Source organism: Salvelinus fontinalis, chromosome 42 (genome assembly GCF_029448725.1).
Source record: "Salvelinus fontinalis isolate EN_2023a chromosome 42, ASM2944872v1, whole genome shotgun sequence".
Classification (NCBI taxonomy): Eukaryota; Metazoa; Chordata; class Actinopteri; order Salmoniformes; family Salmonidae; genus Salvelinus; species Salvelinus fontinalis.
In genome coordinates, this window is record NC_074706.1 from 20,878,345 (window position 1) to 20,899,195 (window position 20,851).

A 20,851-nucleotide genomic window follows, 5' to 3' on the forward strand; every position below is an offset into this window, starting at 1 on the left:
GCACATTTGTGGCCTGCTGGAGGTCATTTTGCAGGGCTCTGGCAGTGCTCCTCCTTGCACAAAGGCGGAGGTAGCGGTCCTGCTGCTGGGTTGTTGCCCTCCTACGGCCTCCTCCACGTCTCCTGATGTACTGGCCTGTCTCCTGGTAGCGCCTCCATGCTCTGGACACTACGCTGACAGACACAGCAAACCTTCTTGCCACAGCTCACATTCATGTGCCATCCTGGATGAGCTGCACTACCTGAGCCACTTGTGTGGGTTGTAGACTCCGTCTCATGCTACCACTAGAGTGAGAGCACCGCCAGCATTCAAAAGTGACCAAAACATCAGCCAGGAAGCATAGGAACTGAGAAGTGGTCTGTGGTCACCACCTGCAGAACCACTCCTTTATTGGGGGTGTCTTGCTAATTGCCTATAATTTCCACCTGTTGTCTATTCCATTTGCACAACAGCATGTGAAATGCATTGTCAATCAGTGTTGCTTCCTAAGTGGACAGTTTGATTTCACAGAAGTGTGATTGACTTGGAGTTACATTGTGTTGTTTAAGTGTTCCCTTTATTTTTTTGAGCAGTGTAGTATGATATGTTAATTTGTTATGTTACTTAAGAAAAACTAAAGATGTGTGGGAGTATAAAACAAACATTAGCAACCCAAAGGTTGTTCGATTCTCATCACGGACAACTCCATACTACTTTGCAACTACTTAGCATGTTAGCTAACCTTTCACCCAACTCCTGACCCCTAGTCTAGCTAACATTAGCGACAACAAATTGAAATTCTTAACATATCATATATTTTGCATATTCATTACATGTACGAATAGCAATTAGTGTCGAGTTTTTACCGAGTTTGGGAAATCCTATGATAACTCATACCCAAATAATGTTGTTGACTCATCCTATAGTCGTTAGAGATGGGGGTTTGAAATAATTTCACTATAATTTCACTAGTATGAAGAATTTTGGATGGATATCCAGACATTTTTTACTTGTGTTTTAACCTGAGTACTGCTGCATGAGGAAGAGACGCTGGCGGTCTATTGCAGCTGCAGAGGGACCGGTGAGATGATAGTGAGCAGATGGAGGTAGCGAGAGATGATCAAAATCCAGAAAATAACCATTAAATTCTACAACCACCTAAAAGGAAGCGATTCCCAAACCTTGCATAACAAAGCCATCACCAACAGAGAGATGAACCTGGAGAAGAGTCCCCTAAGCAAGCTGATCCTGGGGCTCTGTTCACAAACACAAACAGTCCCCATAGAGCCCCAGGACAGCAACAAAATTAAACCCAACCAAATCATGAGACAAGAAAAAGATAATTACTTGACACATCTGATTTTTTACAATTTTTAAACAGAGCAAACTAGAATGCTATTTGGCCCTAAACAGAGAGTACACAGTGGCAGAATAAATGACTGACCCAAACTTAAGGAAAGCTTTGACTATGTAGACTCAGTGAGCATAGCCTTGCTATTAAGAAAGGTTGCTGTAGATAGAAACTAGGCGGCACTTCCTAATCTCCTACCAAATGTATGAACATATTAGAGACACATATTTCCCTCAGATTACACAGATCCACAAAGAATTCAAAAACAAACCCAATTTTGATAAACTCCCATATCTACTGGGTGAAATACCAGTGTGCCATCACAGGAGCAAGATTTGTGACCTGTTGCCACAAGAAAAGGGCAACCAGTGAAGAACAAACACCACCCATATTTGTTTATTTATTTTCCTTCTTTTTTTTTTACATTAACTATTTGCACATTGTTACACTGTATATAGACATAATGACATTTTAATTCTCTTTAATCTTTTGGAACTTCTGTGAGTATAATGTTTACTGTTAATTTTTGTTTATTTCACTTGTTTTTTGTCCACTTCACTTGCTTTGGCAATGTTAACATATGTTACCCATGCCAATAAAGCCATTAAATTGAAATTGAATTGAGAGCGAGAGACACATTAGCCAAGACAGTTTGGCTACAGCCCAAACTAGCTAACATGTACCAGCCACAATGTTATATATCATCCAACATAACAGTGCCTGTCTTCACTGGAGTATCCTAGACAGCTTGGCATGGTAGGTTAATTGAGGCGCTCTCTTCAACCCCATTCTGTAAACAACAGCCTACCCGTTGGTTGCTGGTTGTAGCCAACTCCTATTCGTTTCAAAAACGTGTAATTACGTAATTTTATTCCATTTTACATTGCAGTAGTGAACTGTCACGTACTTGCGTCACATTGAGCCTATTTGCCACTTTGATTGGTCAACATAAACATGCTACACGTAAAGTCTACCGGTTGGCTACTAGTCTTTACGGGGCACACGTCGTAACTAGATTGAAAAGTTTGTTTTATTAAATTAATAATTTAAAATTATTGTCAGAGGGTGGGTATAATTTGTGGAACGTTCCAACAGGAATCTGTTCCAAAAATTTCGTAAACAAGGTTGCCAATAAACAACGCATACAAAGTTGTATAGCGGCAGAATAAGATACCGGGTAGGGAGTGGGCTATTTAATTTTTCACTCACCATGTTTATTCCGAAAAATGTCTGTCCTCACTCTGGTAGCCTATGGACAAACATTAAGAATAAGCTACGTGGTGAATTGATGCCTATTCGGCAGCTAGTTAGCGACGTGAATTGATCGTTCTACTCTGTATGCGTCGTTTGTTGGCAACCTTGTACTTCACGAAGTTTTTGGAACACATTCCTGTTTGAACGTTCCACAAATTATACCCACCCATTGTCAGACGGATGTTTTAATTAATGTATTTATACTCACAACTATTGGCATACTATGGATATTCGAATAACCGTGCACATCCCTAATAATCGTATTTGTGGCCAAAGCATAAATTTGAGAAAACACTTAAACCCCCACCGCAAACTTTTCTCAATCAAAGGTTTAAAAAACGCTTTCTATTTCCTTATAGATGAGCTACTCGCGTAAATGTTACGACCGGTATATATTCACACCATTCCAACACACTAAATATGATTTTTAACATCATTACCATTTTAAGCAGTACCGTATTTCAAAGAATACGCATATTTTTTTATTTTTTTTAATCACACCCTTTGAGCTATGACGCCACCCAATAAGATTCTTCAGTGTAAACGGAAGCGAACTGTAACCAAGAACAATTTCCACGTTAGCGGTTTTATTTAGACATTTATTTACACCCTGGAACTCAGAATATGACTAATGTAACTACACAGCATCACATACGTACCCCATGTACTGTTTAATTCGCGTTCGACTTGGTTGATATATGTTTAGGTAACGCTAGCTAGTAGCTGCTAACAATGGCTAACTGTATGGTTTTTCACAGTCAAATTGCCTCCATTATGGAGATGCTAGCGAATTCAGCCGTGGCTGAGATTTGTAAACTCGTAGACGACGACTATGCAGTGTTTCGTTTGGAAATTACTCAAAGCCAGAAAGAAAACAGGGCATTGCGGAGGAAACTACAGCTAGTGGAACTGAAGGTGGCACGGGAGCGCGTCCTCGCAAGTCGACCCAGTAGTGTCAAGATCCTCGAACGATACAAAGGAATGGCAAGAGGTACATTTTGATTTTGCAGAAGTCGGGGGCTGTTGCCATGTTACCCTCATCACGTGCTCAGATGCGTTACCCAGAATTGGGTCTTAGTCAGCTTCTGGTCACTTCCCCTGATTACTTGGCTATCTTGCACATTTTATTTGACCAGGCAGGTCAATTAAGAACACATTTTTTCTTGCATAAAGACACAATATAATATTCTAACAAGATTCTTGATTTACTGAATTTCCTATTGTCATACTCAAAAGAATGTGATGCATGGAACATAAGTCAATCAATAAATAGTGTATCAAGAAGTGATGAGGTGTTTCCTTACATCTTTGCCAATTGTAGACTGTGTACAATATAGCATTGACAGTACCTAACTTAACCACCTCTTTTCCCCCTATCACTCTCTCAGGTGAAGGACATCTCACTGGAGGCCACAGGAGCTTTGTGAAGCCAGCGGGACACAATGCGTGGAGAGATGACCAACCCATAGCTATAGATGAGGGGAGTGGAACCTCAACTCAGCAGGTTATCGTGATAGAGGTTAGTGTCATAGTGTGACAAAAAATGATAGATAATCAAACATGGCCCGTTTATTTCAGAAATGCTCCCCTCAGCCATGGGCGCCTGACTTTTTCTGAAAGTGGTGGTGCAAAAGCTTTGGCGTCTGGGGGATCTCTCCCAGAATTCGTAGCATTTTTGAAACCATTTTCCTGCCATTCTACTCTGTTTCTTAACAGGGGGAATCCATATATGTAAACAGAACATAACTATTTTTCTTTGGTTTTCCCACAATAAATTCTATTGAAAAAGTGTTATAATTACTAGAGTATTCATCTTCTCCCTTCCCTGAAAATCCCACCCCTAATAATTGATTGACAGATCTGAAACCTAAACAAGCCTGTGACTTTCAAATATTCTACTCCTCTCCTGACAATCCCACCCACAGTGATCGATTGACAGGCCAAACTGTCAAGGATAAAGAATGATAATGAAATCAAAAATGGGAGGAATAATATTGTTTTACTCAATAAGGATTTAAATGTTGTACTTGATAAGATAATAAAAAAACATTGTGAAATTGCACATTAAGTTGTCATCTTTTTGTCACAAATAATGCAATCACAATAATGTAGTACAATTACAAATGTGAACCTTTAACAATTTTTGTCCTCAATATGGCAGTGTTATCGGGTAGGGCATTGAACTGTCAACTTGAAAATGCAAATTAGAGTTTTGCGTTTACATTTGGTCATTCATTATTTTACCATTAAAAAAATAATATTCCAAACATATTAATTAATAATTATTAAATGCAATATTTTTTGTTGGTCAGCTATATATCCATAAATTGTGGCTCTGAATCTGCAGTAGAAAGGATAAAATGTAGCTCCGGTAATATGGGTCATATTTCAACAGATTGACCTAGAGCAAGTGTCTCCAACCTTTACTTTCATAAACGCTACTTCATACGAAAAGAAATGTACTCATACAACCTGCATACTAGTAGCCTCCTACTCTAATAACGATAGAACAGCACAACAAAATAGATAAACAATTTTCTTTTGCATATGCCTTTTCATGTTAAACACCAGTGGTGCAACTAGTGCTTTCTAACTGCACTGAACCAAAACAGTGGCACGCGGAAACGAAGCAAAACCATTCATCTTGAGGCGACGGGAGGAGGGGGTGCAAAATGCCATCTGTTAGCTATTATATCCTATATATAACATGGACATGAACTACATGGCCAAAAGTATGTGGACACCTGCTTGTCGAACATCTCATTCCTAAATCATGGGCATTAATATGGAGTTGGTTCCCCCTTTGCTGCTTTAACAGCCTCCACTCTTCTGGGAAGGCTCTCCACTAGATGTTGGAACATTGCTACAGGGACTTGCTTCCATTCAGCCATGAGCATTAGTGAGGTTGGATGCTGATGTTGGGCGATTAGGCCTTGCTCGCAGTCGGCGTTGTAATTCATCCTAAATGTGTTAGATGGGGTTGAGGTCAGGGCTCTCTGCAGGCCAGTCTTACAAACCCTTTCTGTATGGACCTCGCTTTGTGCATGGGGGCATTGTCATGCTGAAACAGGAAAGGGCCTTCCCCAAACTGTTGCCACAAAGCTGGAAGCACAGAATCATCTAGAATGTCATTGTATGCTGTAGCGTTAAGATTTCCCTTCACTGGAACTAAGGGGCCTAGCCCGAACCATGGAAAAACAGCCCCACACTATTATTTCTCCTCCACCAAACTTTACAGTTGGCACTATGCATTGGGGCATGTAGCGTTCTCCTAGCATCCGCCAAACACAGATTCATCCGTCGGACTGCCAGATGGTGAAGCATGATTCATCACTCCAGAGAACGAGTTTCCACTGCTCCAGAGTCCAATTGCGGCGAGCTTTACACCACTCCAGCCGACGCTTGGCATTGTGCATGGTGATCTTAGGCTTGTGTGTGGCTGCTCGGCCATGGAAACCCATTTCAATAAGCTCCGACTAACAGTTCTTATGCTGACGTTGCTTCCAGAGGCAGTTTGGAGCTCGGTAGTGAGTGTTGCAACTGAGGACAGATAATTTTTTTGCTCTTCCACACAAGTTCTGTAAGCTTGTGTGGTCTACCACTTTGCAGCTGAGCCGTTGTTGCTCCTAGACATTTCCATTTCACAATAACAGGACTTACAGTTGACCGGGGCAGCAGGGCAGAAGTTTGACAAACTGACTTGTTGGAAAGGTGGCATCCTATGACGGTGCCACGTTGAAAGTCACTGAGCTCTTCAGTAAGGCCATTCTATTGCCAATGTTTGTCTATGGAGATTGCATGGCAATGTGCTCGATTTTAAACACCTGTCAGCTACGGGTGTGGATGAACTGTATGAATCCACTAATTTGAAGGCGTGTCCACATACTTTTGTATATATAGTATATCTATTTTAATACAGACTAGCTCAACATTACTAATCATTTGAAAACAACAAATTAATTTTCTGATATTAAAGTGGGTGCGCAAAAACATCAGTTTGCACCCCTATTTTGAAAGTGGGGGTGCAGCTGCTCCATTGCTCATAGCTATTAATTTGCTTACAAGTACATCCTTATTTATCTGCCACAGGGGAGCTTGTGAGGGGCTGTGGCGGTCACGAAATTTCATCAGCCAGTGATTGTCAAGCAAATAACTGTCGGCCTCCGGTAATTGACGTTAATGAACATAAACACGTTCAGCATCTCCTGGCTTCCACACAAAGCCTACAAGCCACTGATGCAGACCTTTGGAACATCTACATTTTAAAAAGTCTAATAAATCCATGTAGTATAGCCTACACCTTCAACCTTAAATCTTTTTTTATTTTAGGCAGGTCTAAAGAAGCATGATATGGAGGAAATGTAGTCTATTTTAGAAGAACAGAATAGCATACTCTGAGGTGTCCTGATCTGGCTATGCCAAATGGCTGGGGGCTACACTAGTTTATTTAGCAGACAAGATTTGCTTAGAATTCCGTGGCATCATTTTATAGTATGAACAATACAATTGAACAAAGCTGACTAAAATAGAAAGAATATTTTCTACAAACCATTTGAGGGAGTGCGCACATGCGGCTATTCTGTGCTGAGTGGTTAACAAATAAATAAGTTATTAATATAACTTTAGTTGTTCTACAAACGTTGGGCTATATGTTTTGATTTGTAATACATTGTAAGGCTGCATGATGCGACGCTAATGATTTCTTTTTAAAGTCGCTTAAAGGCATGAGCTCTGCTTAGTTTTTTGCGCAGTACACACTTTATCAGTCTCTCATTCACAGTTCGACAAGCACTTGATAATGCCTCGAATTTCACGGCGGCATCCCCTTTGTGTGGCCATAATGCACCATTTTTAAACAATCCATTCTGTGCGAGAAGTAAATATTCCAAACATATTCTGGGGCAGTTGTGGGATGCGATAGATTCCAAGTTAATATAACCACTAGCATCAAAAAAACTTTTTTATACAATGTGGCTGACGCAACAGCTTTAAATGTTGATAAACTATTAGGCTATTTCTTCACATGATAAGCGCAGCAATGCGCACACTGCAGCAATGCGCACACTGCAGCAGGCTATAAGCACGAATGTTCCATTAGCGGGAAAACACCATTATCAAAAGTGAACGCAAATGCGATAATGCTTTTATTATAAAGGTGCATTTTTATGGTGAAAATGATCTTCCCCAAACTTGAAACTCACACGCTGCTTATGTATGCCAGTTAGGCTCTACACCCCTTGTAAAGCAGATTAATGAGTTTAATTTTATGGCCACACAAAGGGGATGCCGCAGCCTAGGGCTAGCTCTGCCACTAGAGATTCTGGGTTCGAGTCCAGGCTCTGTCGCAGCCGGCCGTGACCGGGAGACCCATGGGGCGGCGCACAATTGGCCCAGCGTTGTCCGGGTTAGGGAGGGTTTGGCCGGCAGGGATATCCTTGTCTCATCGCGCACTAACGACTCCTCTGGGGCGGGCCGGGCGCAGTGCACGCTGACACGGTCGCCAGGTGTACGGTGGGTTTCTCCGACACATTGGTGCAGCTGGCTTCTGGGTTGGATGGGCATTGTCAAGAAGCAGTGCGGCTTGGTTGGGTTGTGTTTCGAAGGACACATGGCTCTCGACCTTCGCCTCTCCCGAGTCCGTACGGAAGCTGCAGCGATGAGACAAGACTGTAACTATTACCAATTGGATACCACAAAAAAAGGGTGAAAAATAAATAAAACATAGTTTAAAAAGACGTGATATTTCCGTCTTTATTTTTTGTAAATTAGCATTAATTTCTAAAAATCTATTTTTGCTTTGTCATTATGGGTCTATTGTGTGTAGGTTGATGAGGGAATCATGTTTAATCAATTTTAGAATAAGGCTGTAACCTAACAAAATGTGGAAAAAGTCAAAGGGTCTGAATACTTTCCAAAGGAACTGTATGTGTGAAATGTGTTTTGATTTATAATGGACCATTATCATGCACCTGTCTCAACAGGGGCAGCTGAAAAAATACATGTCATCTATGCACTTAAATAGCGACTGGAGGACGCTTTTCCCATGATTAATTTTCATGCCAGCCAGGTAGATTATACTCCTGTTGTAAAGATCAGCAATGTGCTTAATATTAGGAAACTTGAAGTAAATATAGTAGGCCTAGCCAATCGAAAGCTGATGGGATCCTCCTCTTTTTAATAGAGGCCATCGCTCTTTTTTTTCCCGCGCAATTGCATAGCCTATAGAATTGTTGCGCAACATGAGCTCATGGGCTCTCATGAAGTGTTTGATTAGATTTCCAATTTCATTTGCATTACTGTCAGAGTGATTAGACGGACAATAGAGTGCTGAGTACCAGGCAGTTAGCAAGTTTGGTATTCTACTAATGACCATCAGCAGCATCGGAGCTTGGAGAAGCCTATTTGACTGCCTTTGTGACTCGTTACCACCGGTGTGGCGGTAATACGCTCACCGCAACAGCCCTACTTCCCTGTTATACAATTCATCAATCTCCTCTTTTTGTGTCAGTCTGCAGATGCAGAGGCTGCAGGTCCTGGGGTTAAGCAGGAGACGTCTGAAGGAGAGGAGGACCCACGGCACAGCAGAGACATCCAGACTGGATCGACTGGAGCGCCCCCTATAGCCACGGAGGACACCGCAACTGCCCCCGCGCCCCAGGCCAAGACTCGACGCAACATCACGGAGGTCAGTGGAGCGCCGAACGCCGTCCTCAAGTCAGAGACCGACACAGAGACTTTAACTGTAACACACAGGCTCTTACACACAGGATCTGACCACAGATCAGACCCGGAGAGACTGGTCTGTCCTCCTGCTCCTGGCCAGAGGACCGTTCATTCCCGTGGTGATGGTGACACGTTAGACATCGGTGTTGATGATCTGTCTTGTTCTTACGCTACAGAGATGGACCCTAGCAATATGCCCTTTGGTTTAGAGACACAGACTGATCTGTCTAAAGGGGACTGGAACCAGTACAGTAGTAGTGTATACTCTGAAGGGTGCCTAGATAAGAAAGGGCAGGTTATAGTGGTAGATGAGGTGATTGTGAAAGTGGAGGGCGACGCTCCTCCCACATGGAATGCAGATAGTCACCTAGGAGATGGACACTCACAGGGCAGAGGTTTCTTAGATTACAGGGGAAGCTTAGAGACAAGTACAAATATTGTGACCCACTCCCCTGTACACAGGTTCTGGGATCGCGACCCAGTGTCAACGTCGACGGCATCTTCTGATTCACATGGCCGTGTACTTTTTGATCAGGTATTGAATTCAAACGAGAAGGCTAGAGCCCAGGCTCAGGGAGGGGGAGACACATCAGGCAATAGTAAAGCGAAACGGTTCCCCTGCATGTTCTGTAACAAAGGTTTCAGCTGCCCCCAGAAGGTTGAGGTCCACCAGAGGGTCCACACAGGGGTGAAACCCTTCAGCTGTACCCAATGTCATATGTGCTTTGCCCAGGCTGGCAACCTGAAGAGGCACCAGAGGGTCCACACAGGGGAGAAACCATTCAGCTGCCCCCAGTGTGAGAAGAGGTTCTCCCGCCAACACCAGCTGAAGATGCACCTGAAGATCCACACGGGAGAGAGGCTGTTTGCCTGTACTCACTGCGGGAAGAGGTTCTCAGAGAGGAGCTACCTCAGGATACACCAGCAGAAAAAACATTCCAATATAACATAGAAAGTAATCGTTCCACTCAATAGCAATTGACGTTTAGATCAAGCCCTGCAGTAAAGACATATGAATTGTCATTGTTGTCAGCATAAAAGATCCACAGATGCATTTGGAATAACGAGAGTAACATATTTGACTTTAGAATATTCCTGGGTAGAATATTGCATCCAGACATTGTGTGATATAAGGCATATATACTGAACAAAAATATAAACGCAACATGTAAAGTGTTGGTCCCATGTTTCATGAGCTGAAATAAAAGATCCCAGAAAAGTTCCATACGCACAAAAATCTTATTTCTCTCAAATTTAGTTAGTGAACATTCCTCCTTTGCCAAGATAATCCATCCACTTGGCAGGTATGGCAAGTGGTTAGAGCGTTGTGCCAGTAACCGAAAGGTTGCTGAATCGAATCCCTGAGCTGACAAGGTAAAAAAGTTGTTGTTCTACTCCTGAACAAGGCAGTTAACCCACTGTTCCCCGGTAGGCAGTCACTACTGTAAATAAGAATTTGTTCTTAACTGACTTGCCTATTTAAATAAAGGTTAAATAAATAAAATCAAGAAGCTGATTTAAACGGCATGATCATACAAATGTGCACCTTGTGCTGGGGACAATAAAAGGCCACCCTAAAATGTGCAGTTTTGTCACACAACACAATGCCACAGATGTCTCAAGTTGAAGTAGCGTGCATTTGGCATGCTGACTGCAGGAATGTCCACCAGAACTGTTGCTAGAGAATCAAATGTTAATTTCTCTACCATAAGCTGTCTCGAACGTCATTTTAGAGAATTTGGCAGTACAACTGACCTCACAACCACAGACCATGTATTACCATGCCAGCCCAGGACCTCCACATCTGGCTAATTAATCTGCGGGATCGTCTGAGACCAGCCATCCGGAAAGCTGATGAAACTGAGTATTTCTGTCTGTAATAAAGCCCTTTTGTTGGGAAAAACTCATTCTGACTGTCTGGGCCTGGCTTCCCTGGCACCCCATTCATTTGAAATCCGTAGATTAGGGCGTAATGCATTTATTTCAATAGGCTGATTTCCTTATGTGAACTGTAACTCGGTGAAATAGTTGCATGGTGTGTTTTTTTATTTATTTGTTCAGTTTATAAGCATAAAACGTCTGTTACACATTGTGTTTGTACTGTGTAGCCTATAAGATGTTCACAATGCCTGTTTCATTACTTCCATTCAACTACTGAATTTTTTTTGCTTAATTTTTTCCCCAATACACTTTTAATGAGAAAATGTATGCAGTTTATCAAGTTCATGCAGATTTTTTGTTGAGACGCATATTTGTGATTTTCATATGGATGGTTAATAAACACAAAATGGGACTTTTGATTCTAAGAGTTTCATTGAGACTCTCTTCAGTATACATCACATCTGATCTCACCCTATTTTGCATACACCCGACAGCTCAACGTCAACAGTGAAGAGGCGACTCCGGGATGCTGGCCTTCTAGGCAGAGTTGCAAAGAAAAAGCCATATCTCAGACTGGCCAATAAAAATTAAAATATTTAAGATGGGCAAAAGAACAGAGTCACTGGACAGACGAACTCTGCCTAGAAGGCCAGCATCCCGGAGTCGCCTCTTCACTGTTGACGTTGAGACTGGTGTTTTGCGGGTACTATTTAATGAAGCTGCCAGTTGAGGACTTGTGAGGCGTCTGTTTCTAAAACTATACACTCTAATGTACTTGTCCTCTTGCTCGGTTTTTTACCGGGGCCTCCCACTTCTCTTTCTATTCTGGTTAGAGCCAGTTTGCGCTGTTCTGTGAAGGGAGTAGTACACAGCGCTGTGTGAGATCTTTAGTTTTTTGGCAATTATTCGCATGGAATAGCCTTAATTGATCAGAACAAGAATAGACTGACGAGTTTCAAAGAAAGTACTTTGTTTCTGGCCATTTTGAGCCTGTAATCGAACCCACAAATGCTGATGCTCCAGATACTCAACTAGTCTAAAGACGGACAGTTTTATTGCTACTTTAATCAGCAAAACATTTTTCAGTTGTGCTAACAATTGCAAAAGGGTTTTCTAATGATCAATTACTCTTTTAAAATTATAAACTTGGATTAGCTAACACAACTTGCCATTGGAACACAAGAATGATGGTTGCTGATAATGGGCCTCTGTACGCCTATGTAGATATTCCATAAAAAATCTGCCATTTCCAGCTGCAATGGTAAATTACTACATTAATGTCTACACTGTATTTCTGATAAATTTGTGGTTATTTTAATGGACAAAAAAATTGCTTTATTTTCAAAAACAAGGACATTTCTTAGTGACCCCAAACTTTTGAACGGTAGTGTATTTATGTCCACCATGATGGGTTTAACAATTAAGTCATTCTGTAACTACAGTATAGGGCTCAAACGTAGTGGGGATGGGTAAACACTCCGTGTTTATTATCTGTGTGTGTATGTACCTGAGGGAGTGTATGTCTGTGTAATCTGTATCACCTGTCTCTTCCATGAGTAGGAGGGTCCAGAGGTGCTGCTGGTGAAGGAGGAGGGTTGTGAGGAGGGTCTGGGAAACCCTGAGGGGACCATGGTCATGGAAGACAACCAGACTACACCTCCTCCTGAACCCACAGAGGAACCAGCTGAGCCGCACAGGACCACACACAGTCTCACTGAGGTGAGCCCACTGAACTACTGTCTGTATTGTATTAGTTCAGGGTCTGTATCCACAAAGCCTCTCAGAGTAGGAGTGCTGATCTAGGATCAGTTTAGCCGTTTAAATCATAATGAATAAGATTATATGGAAAGATATTAGATCGGCACGTTTGCATAGTATAAAATCTACTAACATGTTTGCATAGAACTCATAGCAATCCCTCATTGCCCAATCAGAAGATGCTCCATAGCAGGGTGCTCATATCAGATTTCTTGATCCAACATCCTCTCACTCTGTATCTCTTACAGTCAGTAGACATGGAGGATGGGAAGCCTGATCTGCTGCTAGTCAAAGAGGAGACGATAGAAGACGAACCAGAGAGCATTGACCTGCTGAGTGGACTAAAGATGGGGGAGCAAAGTGAGGGGGACATACATATAACCTACATACAGTAATAGATCTTCAATGGGAATAGTGATGCGCCTGGCTATTATTATTTCTACGTTCATAAAATGAAATGAAAACAGTTTATGTTTACATACAAAAACACATATTATAATGTATGAACTTGACCAGGTAATTGACCCCCCCAAAATAGTTTTCTCTGCCATGTTTGTAAAGTCTATTTTGTAACCTCTTCCTGCAGGTGGTTGGCTGGAGGCTAACAGAGACTGGGCGGCCATCTTGCATTCCCAGACCCAGACGGGTGCAGCCAAGGGCCCAGGGGACGACAACATTACTGAGCAAGACAGGACCAGCGGCGATATAGTGGAGGTCAGTGGATGGGACAGCGTCCTCAACTCTGGGCTGGGGAACAACACTGTTAACCACAACCAGAAACAGACAATGGAACACAAAACAACAACTGAACTTAGTCTCCACGACAACGGACTGGCTGAGACCAGGGCGAGGCGTAGATTAGGTCTGCATGGACGGGGTGGTGTTGGTATGAGGCGGGAGAGAACAGACACAGACTCGTTTAGCGATGCTCCGTCCTGCTCCTATAGTTGTGATTCAGAGAGACTGATGGCGCTGATGGCGCCTCAGGTTAACCCCCTAACAGATGCTGCCTTCAGCCTGCCTTCTATAGGATCTATCAACTGGAACATGGACCCTGTGACAACACAGACATTCCCTGGCATTCGTCCTCCTCACACTCTCCTTATGTTAAACCAGACCTCAGACAATGCCAGTGCCTCAATACTAAATGGCTACACAAGCCTATTGACAAATGACAGTAGTAGTAACGCTATCAGTAGATCCGGTGGCAAAGAGAAGCGCTTCCCGTGTTCATTCTGTGGGAAAGCCTTCAATTTCCCCAAACAGATGGAGATCCACCAGAGGATGCACACAGGGGAGAAACCTTTTGGCTGCCACCTGTGTGAGAAAAGGTTCTCCCACCAGCACCACCTGAAGAGGCACAAAAGGGTCCACACAGGGGAGAAACCCTACAGCTGCCCCCAGTGTGAGAAGAGGTTCTCCCGCCAGGACCAGCTGAAGATGCACCTGAAGGTCCACACTGGAGAGCACCTGTAACTACTGCGAGAAGAGGTTCTCAGAGAGGAGCTACTTCAGGATGCACCAGCAGAAAACGCACATATATAGTGACATGTAATGTAGTACTAGTTAGTTTGTAATTCATTCTGCTGGTTTAGGATGTAGTAGGGAAGTGGATGAGGTGAACTGAGGAAAGAATGAGTATGATGATATGCTGATGGTGTCTGTAAAAATGCTTCACTGATGAAAAGTGACAACTATGTCTTGTAGGGTGATGCTGGTGTTTTATAATGAGGAAATGATAGTGCCTTAATTCATGTTTACTTCACATGAAGATGTGTGTAATGTTGAATCTTTTCCAAAGTATTCTAAAATACATTTTATCAAAGCGAGGGTACCAGATTTACAGAAAGGGTGTTACCATAGTGAGAAAAGTTATTGTACTTGTCACGTATCATTTTGTGCAATAAACATACTGTACTTCACGTTATGTGAGTGTTTGACCATTTTATTGAAATTAAATACAAAATTTACTCTGCTGACCCCCTTGTTTTTTTTGTATCATTGCGTGGACTTCCCTTATCTCAGTCGAACCAAAATGTATTTAATTCTGGAACCATCACATATATGGAAATGTTTTAATAATACTCTCCAATCGCTCTATATTGTTAGCTACTTGAATCAGTGTCAGAGATGGGCTTGACTGGTTATCATTTTTTAATGTCATGTTTCTGTGTGTACAGCAAAGAGTTTCTTATATAAACCTTTATACTTTTCTGTTCAATTTGTTATTACAGTCTGCAGGCCATGAGGACCTGCTGATATCCGGTGTTGCTGGAGGGAGAGACTGGACCTCTAAATCGGCTTGTCACAAACCCTGGCCCCGGATCAGGACCCTGGATCAGAGCCGTCGCTCTTCCTTCCTGAGTCGGATCCGGGACAGAGACTCCACCACCACACAGAACACAACCAGTGGACAGGTGGAGTGAACAACCTCAGTCCTGGTGGTCATCAGAGAGACAGAGGCTCCAGTCTGCAGCCCAGACCCTTCTCTTCACAGTCTCAGTGCAGGGAGGGAGCAGGGCCTGGGGCTGATAGAGATAGACCCTCCTGTTCCTATGATACAAACACCACAGTATCCATGATTAACAGAGCAGGTCACCCTGGGCTTCAGCCTTAACAGAGAGTAGTGGGCGACACCCCGGGTGGTAGTCTATCAGGAAGTCTGTCTTCTCCTTCAGGGTCTTGTCTAATGCCTGGTGACTGGGTTCTAAAAGGTCTGGGTCTAGCCTTCCTCAGTTACCTCATGGTTACCCCACGAATACAGACATGGTCAGGATGGGCGTTCACCACGAGAGGTACCTAGCCTATAACACAGCAGACAATCCCAACAACACCCAAACAATGGCTAGAGGTCAAGGAGGGAGCTCAAAGAGTAACCACCTGAGGGTGGTGGCTCCTGCTTCTACCTCCTCTGGTGTCATTGGGTCACAACGTGGGAGGCCGAGTATTAGGACGGAAGCCGACAAGCCGTACGCCTGCCCTAAGTGTGTGACGCGCTTTGCTGAGGCAAACTATGTGAAGATGCACCAGACCGTTCACACCAAGGAGAGGCCCTTCAAGTGTAAACTATGGTACAAGAGCTTCTCCTTCCTGAGTAACCTTACCAGACAGGAGTATCCACAATGGGAAGAAATCGTAGCAGTGTGGCTTGAGATGTACACATGGGGTTATCTGGAACCATTTTTTACCTGACATACTGAATTACAATTATCATGTGGTGTGTCTTGGAGTAACAGTTTCTTTTGTTTTATTACTAAGCCCCTCAGTTGAGCATCTGGGTATGCTAACATTCTCAGATTATACAGATGTGTTGTTTGGTGTGCTGGCATAGCCAAAACACGGTCATTTTATTGAAATGTAACTTTATCTCCCCTCTGAATTTTAGTTTTTTCCTATGTTCTATACCCTCTTTTTTATAATATATTTATAACACCCCCTAACATTATTGGGCATAATCAGGTTGTACCTGTTCCTTTATGTACTAAAACAATGTGATAAAATCTGTTAATAAATTAGGAACCATGTTTTCCTTTTGATACACTACATGACCAAAAGTATGTGGATACCTGCTCGTCCAACATCTCATTCCAAAATCATGGGCATTAATATGGAGTTGATACCCCCTTTGCTGCTATAACAGCCTCCACTCTTCTGGGAAGGCTTTTCTGCTAGACATTGGAACATTGCTGCAGGGACTTGCTTCCATTCAGACACGGGCATTCATGAGGTCGAGCACTGATGTTGGGCGATTGGGGCCGGCTCGCAGTCGGCATTCCAATTCATCCCAAAGGTGTTTGATGACTTTGAAATCAGGGCTCTGTGCAGGCCAGTCAAGTTCTTCCACACCGATCTCAACAAACTGTGGTTGTACACAGGGGCATTGACATGCTGAAACAGGAAAGGGCCTTCCCCAAACTGTTGCCACAAAGTTGGAAGCACAAAATTGTCTAGAATGTCATTGTATGCTGTAGCGTTTAGATTTCCCTTCACTGGAACTAAGGGGCCTAGCCCAAACCATGAAAAAAAGCCCTAGAAAATGATTCCTCCTCCACCAAACTTTACAGTTGGCACTATGCATTCGGACAGGTAGCGTTCTCCTGGCATCCGCCAAACCCAGATTCATCCGTCGGACTGCCAGATGTTGAAGCGTGATTCATCACTCCAAGGAACGAGTTTCAATGGCGGCGAGCCTTATACCATTCCAGCTTGGCATTGTGCATGGTAGTCTTAGGCTTCTGTGCGGCTGCTTGGTCATGGAAACCCATTTCATGAAGAAGCGGAGAAACCGTTCTTGTGCTGACGTTACTTCCAGAGGCAGTTTGGAACTCAGTAGGGAGTGTTGCAACTGAGGACAGACAATTTTTACGCGCTTCAGCACTCGATGGTCCCGTTCTGTGAGCTTGTGTGGCCTACCACTTTGCGGCTGAGTCGGTGTTGCTCATAGACATCTCCACCTCACAATAACTGCACTTGGAGTTGACAAACTGACTTGTTGGAAAGGTGGCATCCTATGACGGTGCCACGTTGAAGGTCACTGAGCTCTTCAGTAAGGCCATTCTACTGCCAATGTTTGTCTGGCTGTGTGCTCGGTTTTATACACCTGTCAGCAACGGGTGTGGCTGAAATAGATGATAATTTGAAGGGATGTCCACATACTTTTGTGTATATATAGTGTATTTTGACTTTTTACTTACCTGTTTGTTATATATATAAACTGGATGGTTTGTTATATATATAAACTGGATGGTTCGAGCCCTGAATGCTGATTGACTGACAGCCGTGGTATATCAAACCATATACCACGGTTGTGACAAAGCATTTATTTTTACTGCTCTAATTACGTTGGTAACCAGTTTATAATAGCAATAATGCACCTTGGAGGTTTGCGGTATATGGCCAATATACTACGGCTAAGGACTGTATCCAGGCACTCCGCATTGTGACGTGCTTAAGAACAGCCTTTATGTTGCGTTTGTAACCAATAGGGAATTTACCACATACGACTGGGGAAAATCCACTTGAACTGCTAACTACTGGAATTACTAGTAACTGAGCTCCCACTTCTCCCACATGCTGACCTCTGATATTACCTACTAAGGAAATTACCTCGATAATAGCATTCTGGGCTGGTAAATGCAACAACAAAACATTATTTATAAGAAGCAATCTATTAATATGGGTTTTCAACACAAAAATTTGTTTACAAGCATGATAGCTGTAACGGCTTTCTTTCTGGGATGAAGGAATGGACCAAAATACAGCGCAGTTAGTGTTCAACATTTTTAATTAACGAACTGTGAACACTTACAACAATACAAAACAACAAACGTGAAAACCGAGACAGTCCTATCTGGTGCAGAACACAAACACAGAGACAGGAAACAGACAAACTAGACACACAACATAGAATGCCCACCCCAACTCACGCCCTGACCATACTTAACAAATACAAAAACAAGGGAAAACAGGTCAGGAACGTGACAGAACCCCCCCTTAAGGTGCGAACTCCGGGCGCACCCCTAAAACTCAAGGGGAGGGTCTGGGTGGGCATCTGTCCGCGGTGGCGGCTCCGGCACAGGACGAGGACACCACTCCACCATTGTCTTTATCCCCCTCCTTAGCGTCCTTTGAGTGGCGACCCTCGCCCCCGACCCTGGTCTAGGAACCCTCCCAAAGGTCCCTGCTAAATAGAGGAGATAACTCAGGACAGAGAGGTAGCTCAGGACAGTGGGGCAACTCCGGACTGAAGGGCAGCTCCAGACAGAGAGGTAGCTCAGGACAGTGGGGAAACTCCGGACTGAAGGGCAGCTCCGGACAGAGAGGCAGCTCAGGACAGTGGGGCAGCTCCGGACTAATGGCAGCTCCTGACTGGAGGGCAGCTCATGACTGGAGGGCAGCTCATGACTGGAGGGCAGCTCATGACTGAAGGGCAGCTCATGACTGGAAGGCAGCTCATGACTGAAGGGCAGCTCATGACTGGAAGGCAGCTCATGACTGAAGGGCAGCTCATGACTGGAGGGCAGCTCATGACTGGAAGGCAGCTCATGACTGGAAGGCAGCTCATGACTGGCGGGCAGCTCATGACTGGCGGGCAGCTCATGACTGGAGGGCAGCTCATGACTAGAGGGCAGCTCATGACTGAAGGGCAGCTCATGACTGAAGGGCAGCTCATGACTGGAAGGCAGCTCATGACTGAAGGGCAGCTCATGACTGGAGGGCAGCTCATGACTGGAGGGCAGCTCATGACTGGAGGGCAGCTCATGACTGGAAGGCAGCTCATGACTGGAAGGCAGCTCATGACTGGAGGGCAGCTCATGACTGGCGGGCAGCTCATGACTGGCGGGCAGCTCATGACTGGCGGGCAGCTCATGACTGGCGGGCAGCTCATGACTGGAGGGCAGCTCATGACTGGAGGGCAGCTCATGAGTGTAGGGCAGCTCATGAGTGTAGGGCAGCTCATGACTGGAAGGTAGCTCATGACTGGAGGGCAGCTCATGACTGGCGGGCAGCTCATGACTGGCGGGCAGCTCATGACTGGCGGGCAGCTCATGACTGGAGGGCAGCTCATGACTGGAGGGCAGCTAAGGACTGGAGGGCAGCTCATGACTGGAAGGTAGCTCATGACTGGAGGGCAGCTCATGACTGGAGGGCAGCTCATGACTGGCAGGCAGCTCTGGCAGCTCCTGACTGGCTGGCGGCTCCTGACTGACGGACGGCTCTAGCGGCTCCTGACTGATGGATGGCTCTAGCGGCTCCTGACTGACGGACGGCTCTAGCGGCTCCTGACTGACGGACGGCTCGGGACAGACGGGCGGCTCTAATGGCTCGGGACAGACGGGCGGCTCTGACGGCTCGGGATAGACGGATGGCTCAGATGGCGCTGGGCAGACGGATGGCTCAGATGGCGCTGGGCAGGCAGGCAGCTCAGACGGCGCTGGGCAGACGAGCAGTGCAGGCGGCGTTGGGCAGGCAGGCAGTACAGGCGGTGCTGGACAGACGAGCAGTGCAGGCGGCGTTGAGCAGACGGCCGACTCTGACCTGCTGAGGCGCACAGTAGGCCTGGTGCGTGGTGCCGGAACTGGTGGTACCGGACTGGAGACACGCACCTCAAAGCTAGTGCGGGGAACAGGAACAGGGCACACTGGACTCTCGATGCGCACTATAGGCCGGGTGCGTGGTACCGGCACTGGTGGTACCCGGGCTGAGGGCACGCACCTCAGGGCGAGTGCGGGGAGAAGGAACAGTGCGTACAGGGCTCTGGAGACGCACAGGAGGCTTGGTGCGTGGTGCCGGAACTGGAGGTACTGTGCTGGAGACACTCACCACAGAGAGAGTGCGTGGAGGAGGAACAGGGCTCTGGAGACGCACTGGAGGCTTGGTGCGTGGTGCCGGGACTGGAGGTACTGGGCTGGGGCAGGAAGGTGGCGTCGGATATACCGGACCGTGCAGGCGTACTGGCTCCCTTGAGCACCGAGCCTGTCCAACCTTACCTGGTTGTATGCTCCCCGTAGCCCGACCAGTGCGGGGAGGTGGAATAACCCGCACTGGGCTGAGCACACGTACAGGACACACCGTGCGCTCTTCCGCATAACACGGTGTCTGCCCGTACTCCCGCTCTCCACGGTAATCACACACCTCAGGGCGAGTACCGTGTATACTACGCCAAACCAACATCCCTCTCTCTTCGCTCTCCTCCAATATCACCAACAACTCATCAAAAATGTCTCATAATCTCCCATCCTTTCACTTTCCTCCAATCTGTCCAATAACTCCTCCACATTCTCCGACTCGTACCTCAATTTAGCCAACTGCTCCTTATGGTAAGCACGGGGAACTGGCTCAAGTCTCCCACTTGACCCAGCCACACTCCCCGTGTTCCCCCCCCAAGAAATTTTTGGGGGAGCC

At 45.0% G+C, this 20,851-nt stretch overlaps 1 protein-coding gene across 1 annotated transcript; it reads left to right on the top strand.

Annotated features, from left to right (window-relative positions):
- The first annotated feature begins 3,080 nt into the window (after positions 1-3,080).
- LOC129841008 (zinc finger and BTB domain-containing protein 18-like) lies at positions 3,081-14,925 on the top strand. Its single transcript, XM_055909103.1, has 6 exons — positions 3,081-3,575; positions 3,973-4,103; positions 9,093-9,269; positions 12,749-12,907; positions 13,195-13,306; positions 13,533-14,925. The coding sequence occupies exons 1-6, from the start codon at positions 3,317-3,319 to the stop codon at positions 14,420-14,422; spliced, it is 1,728 nt and encodes a 575-aa protein (XP_055765078.1). The 5' UTR covers positions 3,081-3,316; the 3' UTR covers positions 14,423-14,925.
- The last annotated feature ends 5,926 nt before the right edge of the window (positions 14,926-20,851 follow it).

Excerpts from the sequence above, each read along its gene's own strand:
- LOC129841008 (XM_055909103.1), top strand. The coding sequence starts at position 3,317 with ATGGCTAACTGTATGGTTTTTCACAGTCAAATTGCCTCCATTATGGAG. Across the intron at positions 3,576-3,972 it reads ATACAAAGGAATGGCAAGAG|GTGAAGGACATCTCACTGGA; the intron begins GTACATTTTGAT and ends TCACTCTCTCAG. Across the intron at positions 13,307-13,532 it reads ACTAAAGATGGGGGAGCAAA|GTGGTTGGCTGGAGGCTAAC; the intron begins GTGAGGGGGACA and ends CTCTTCCTGCAG.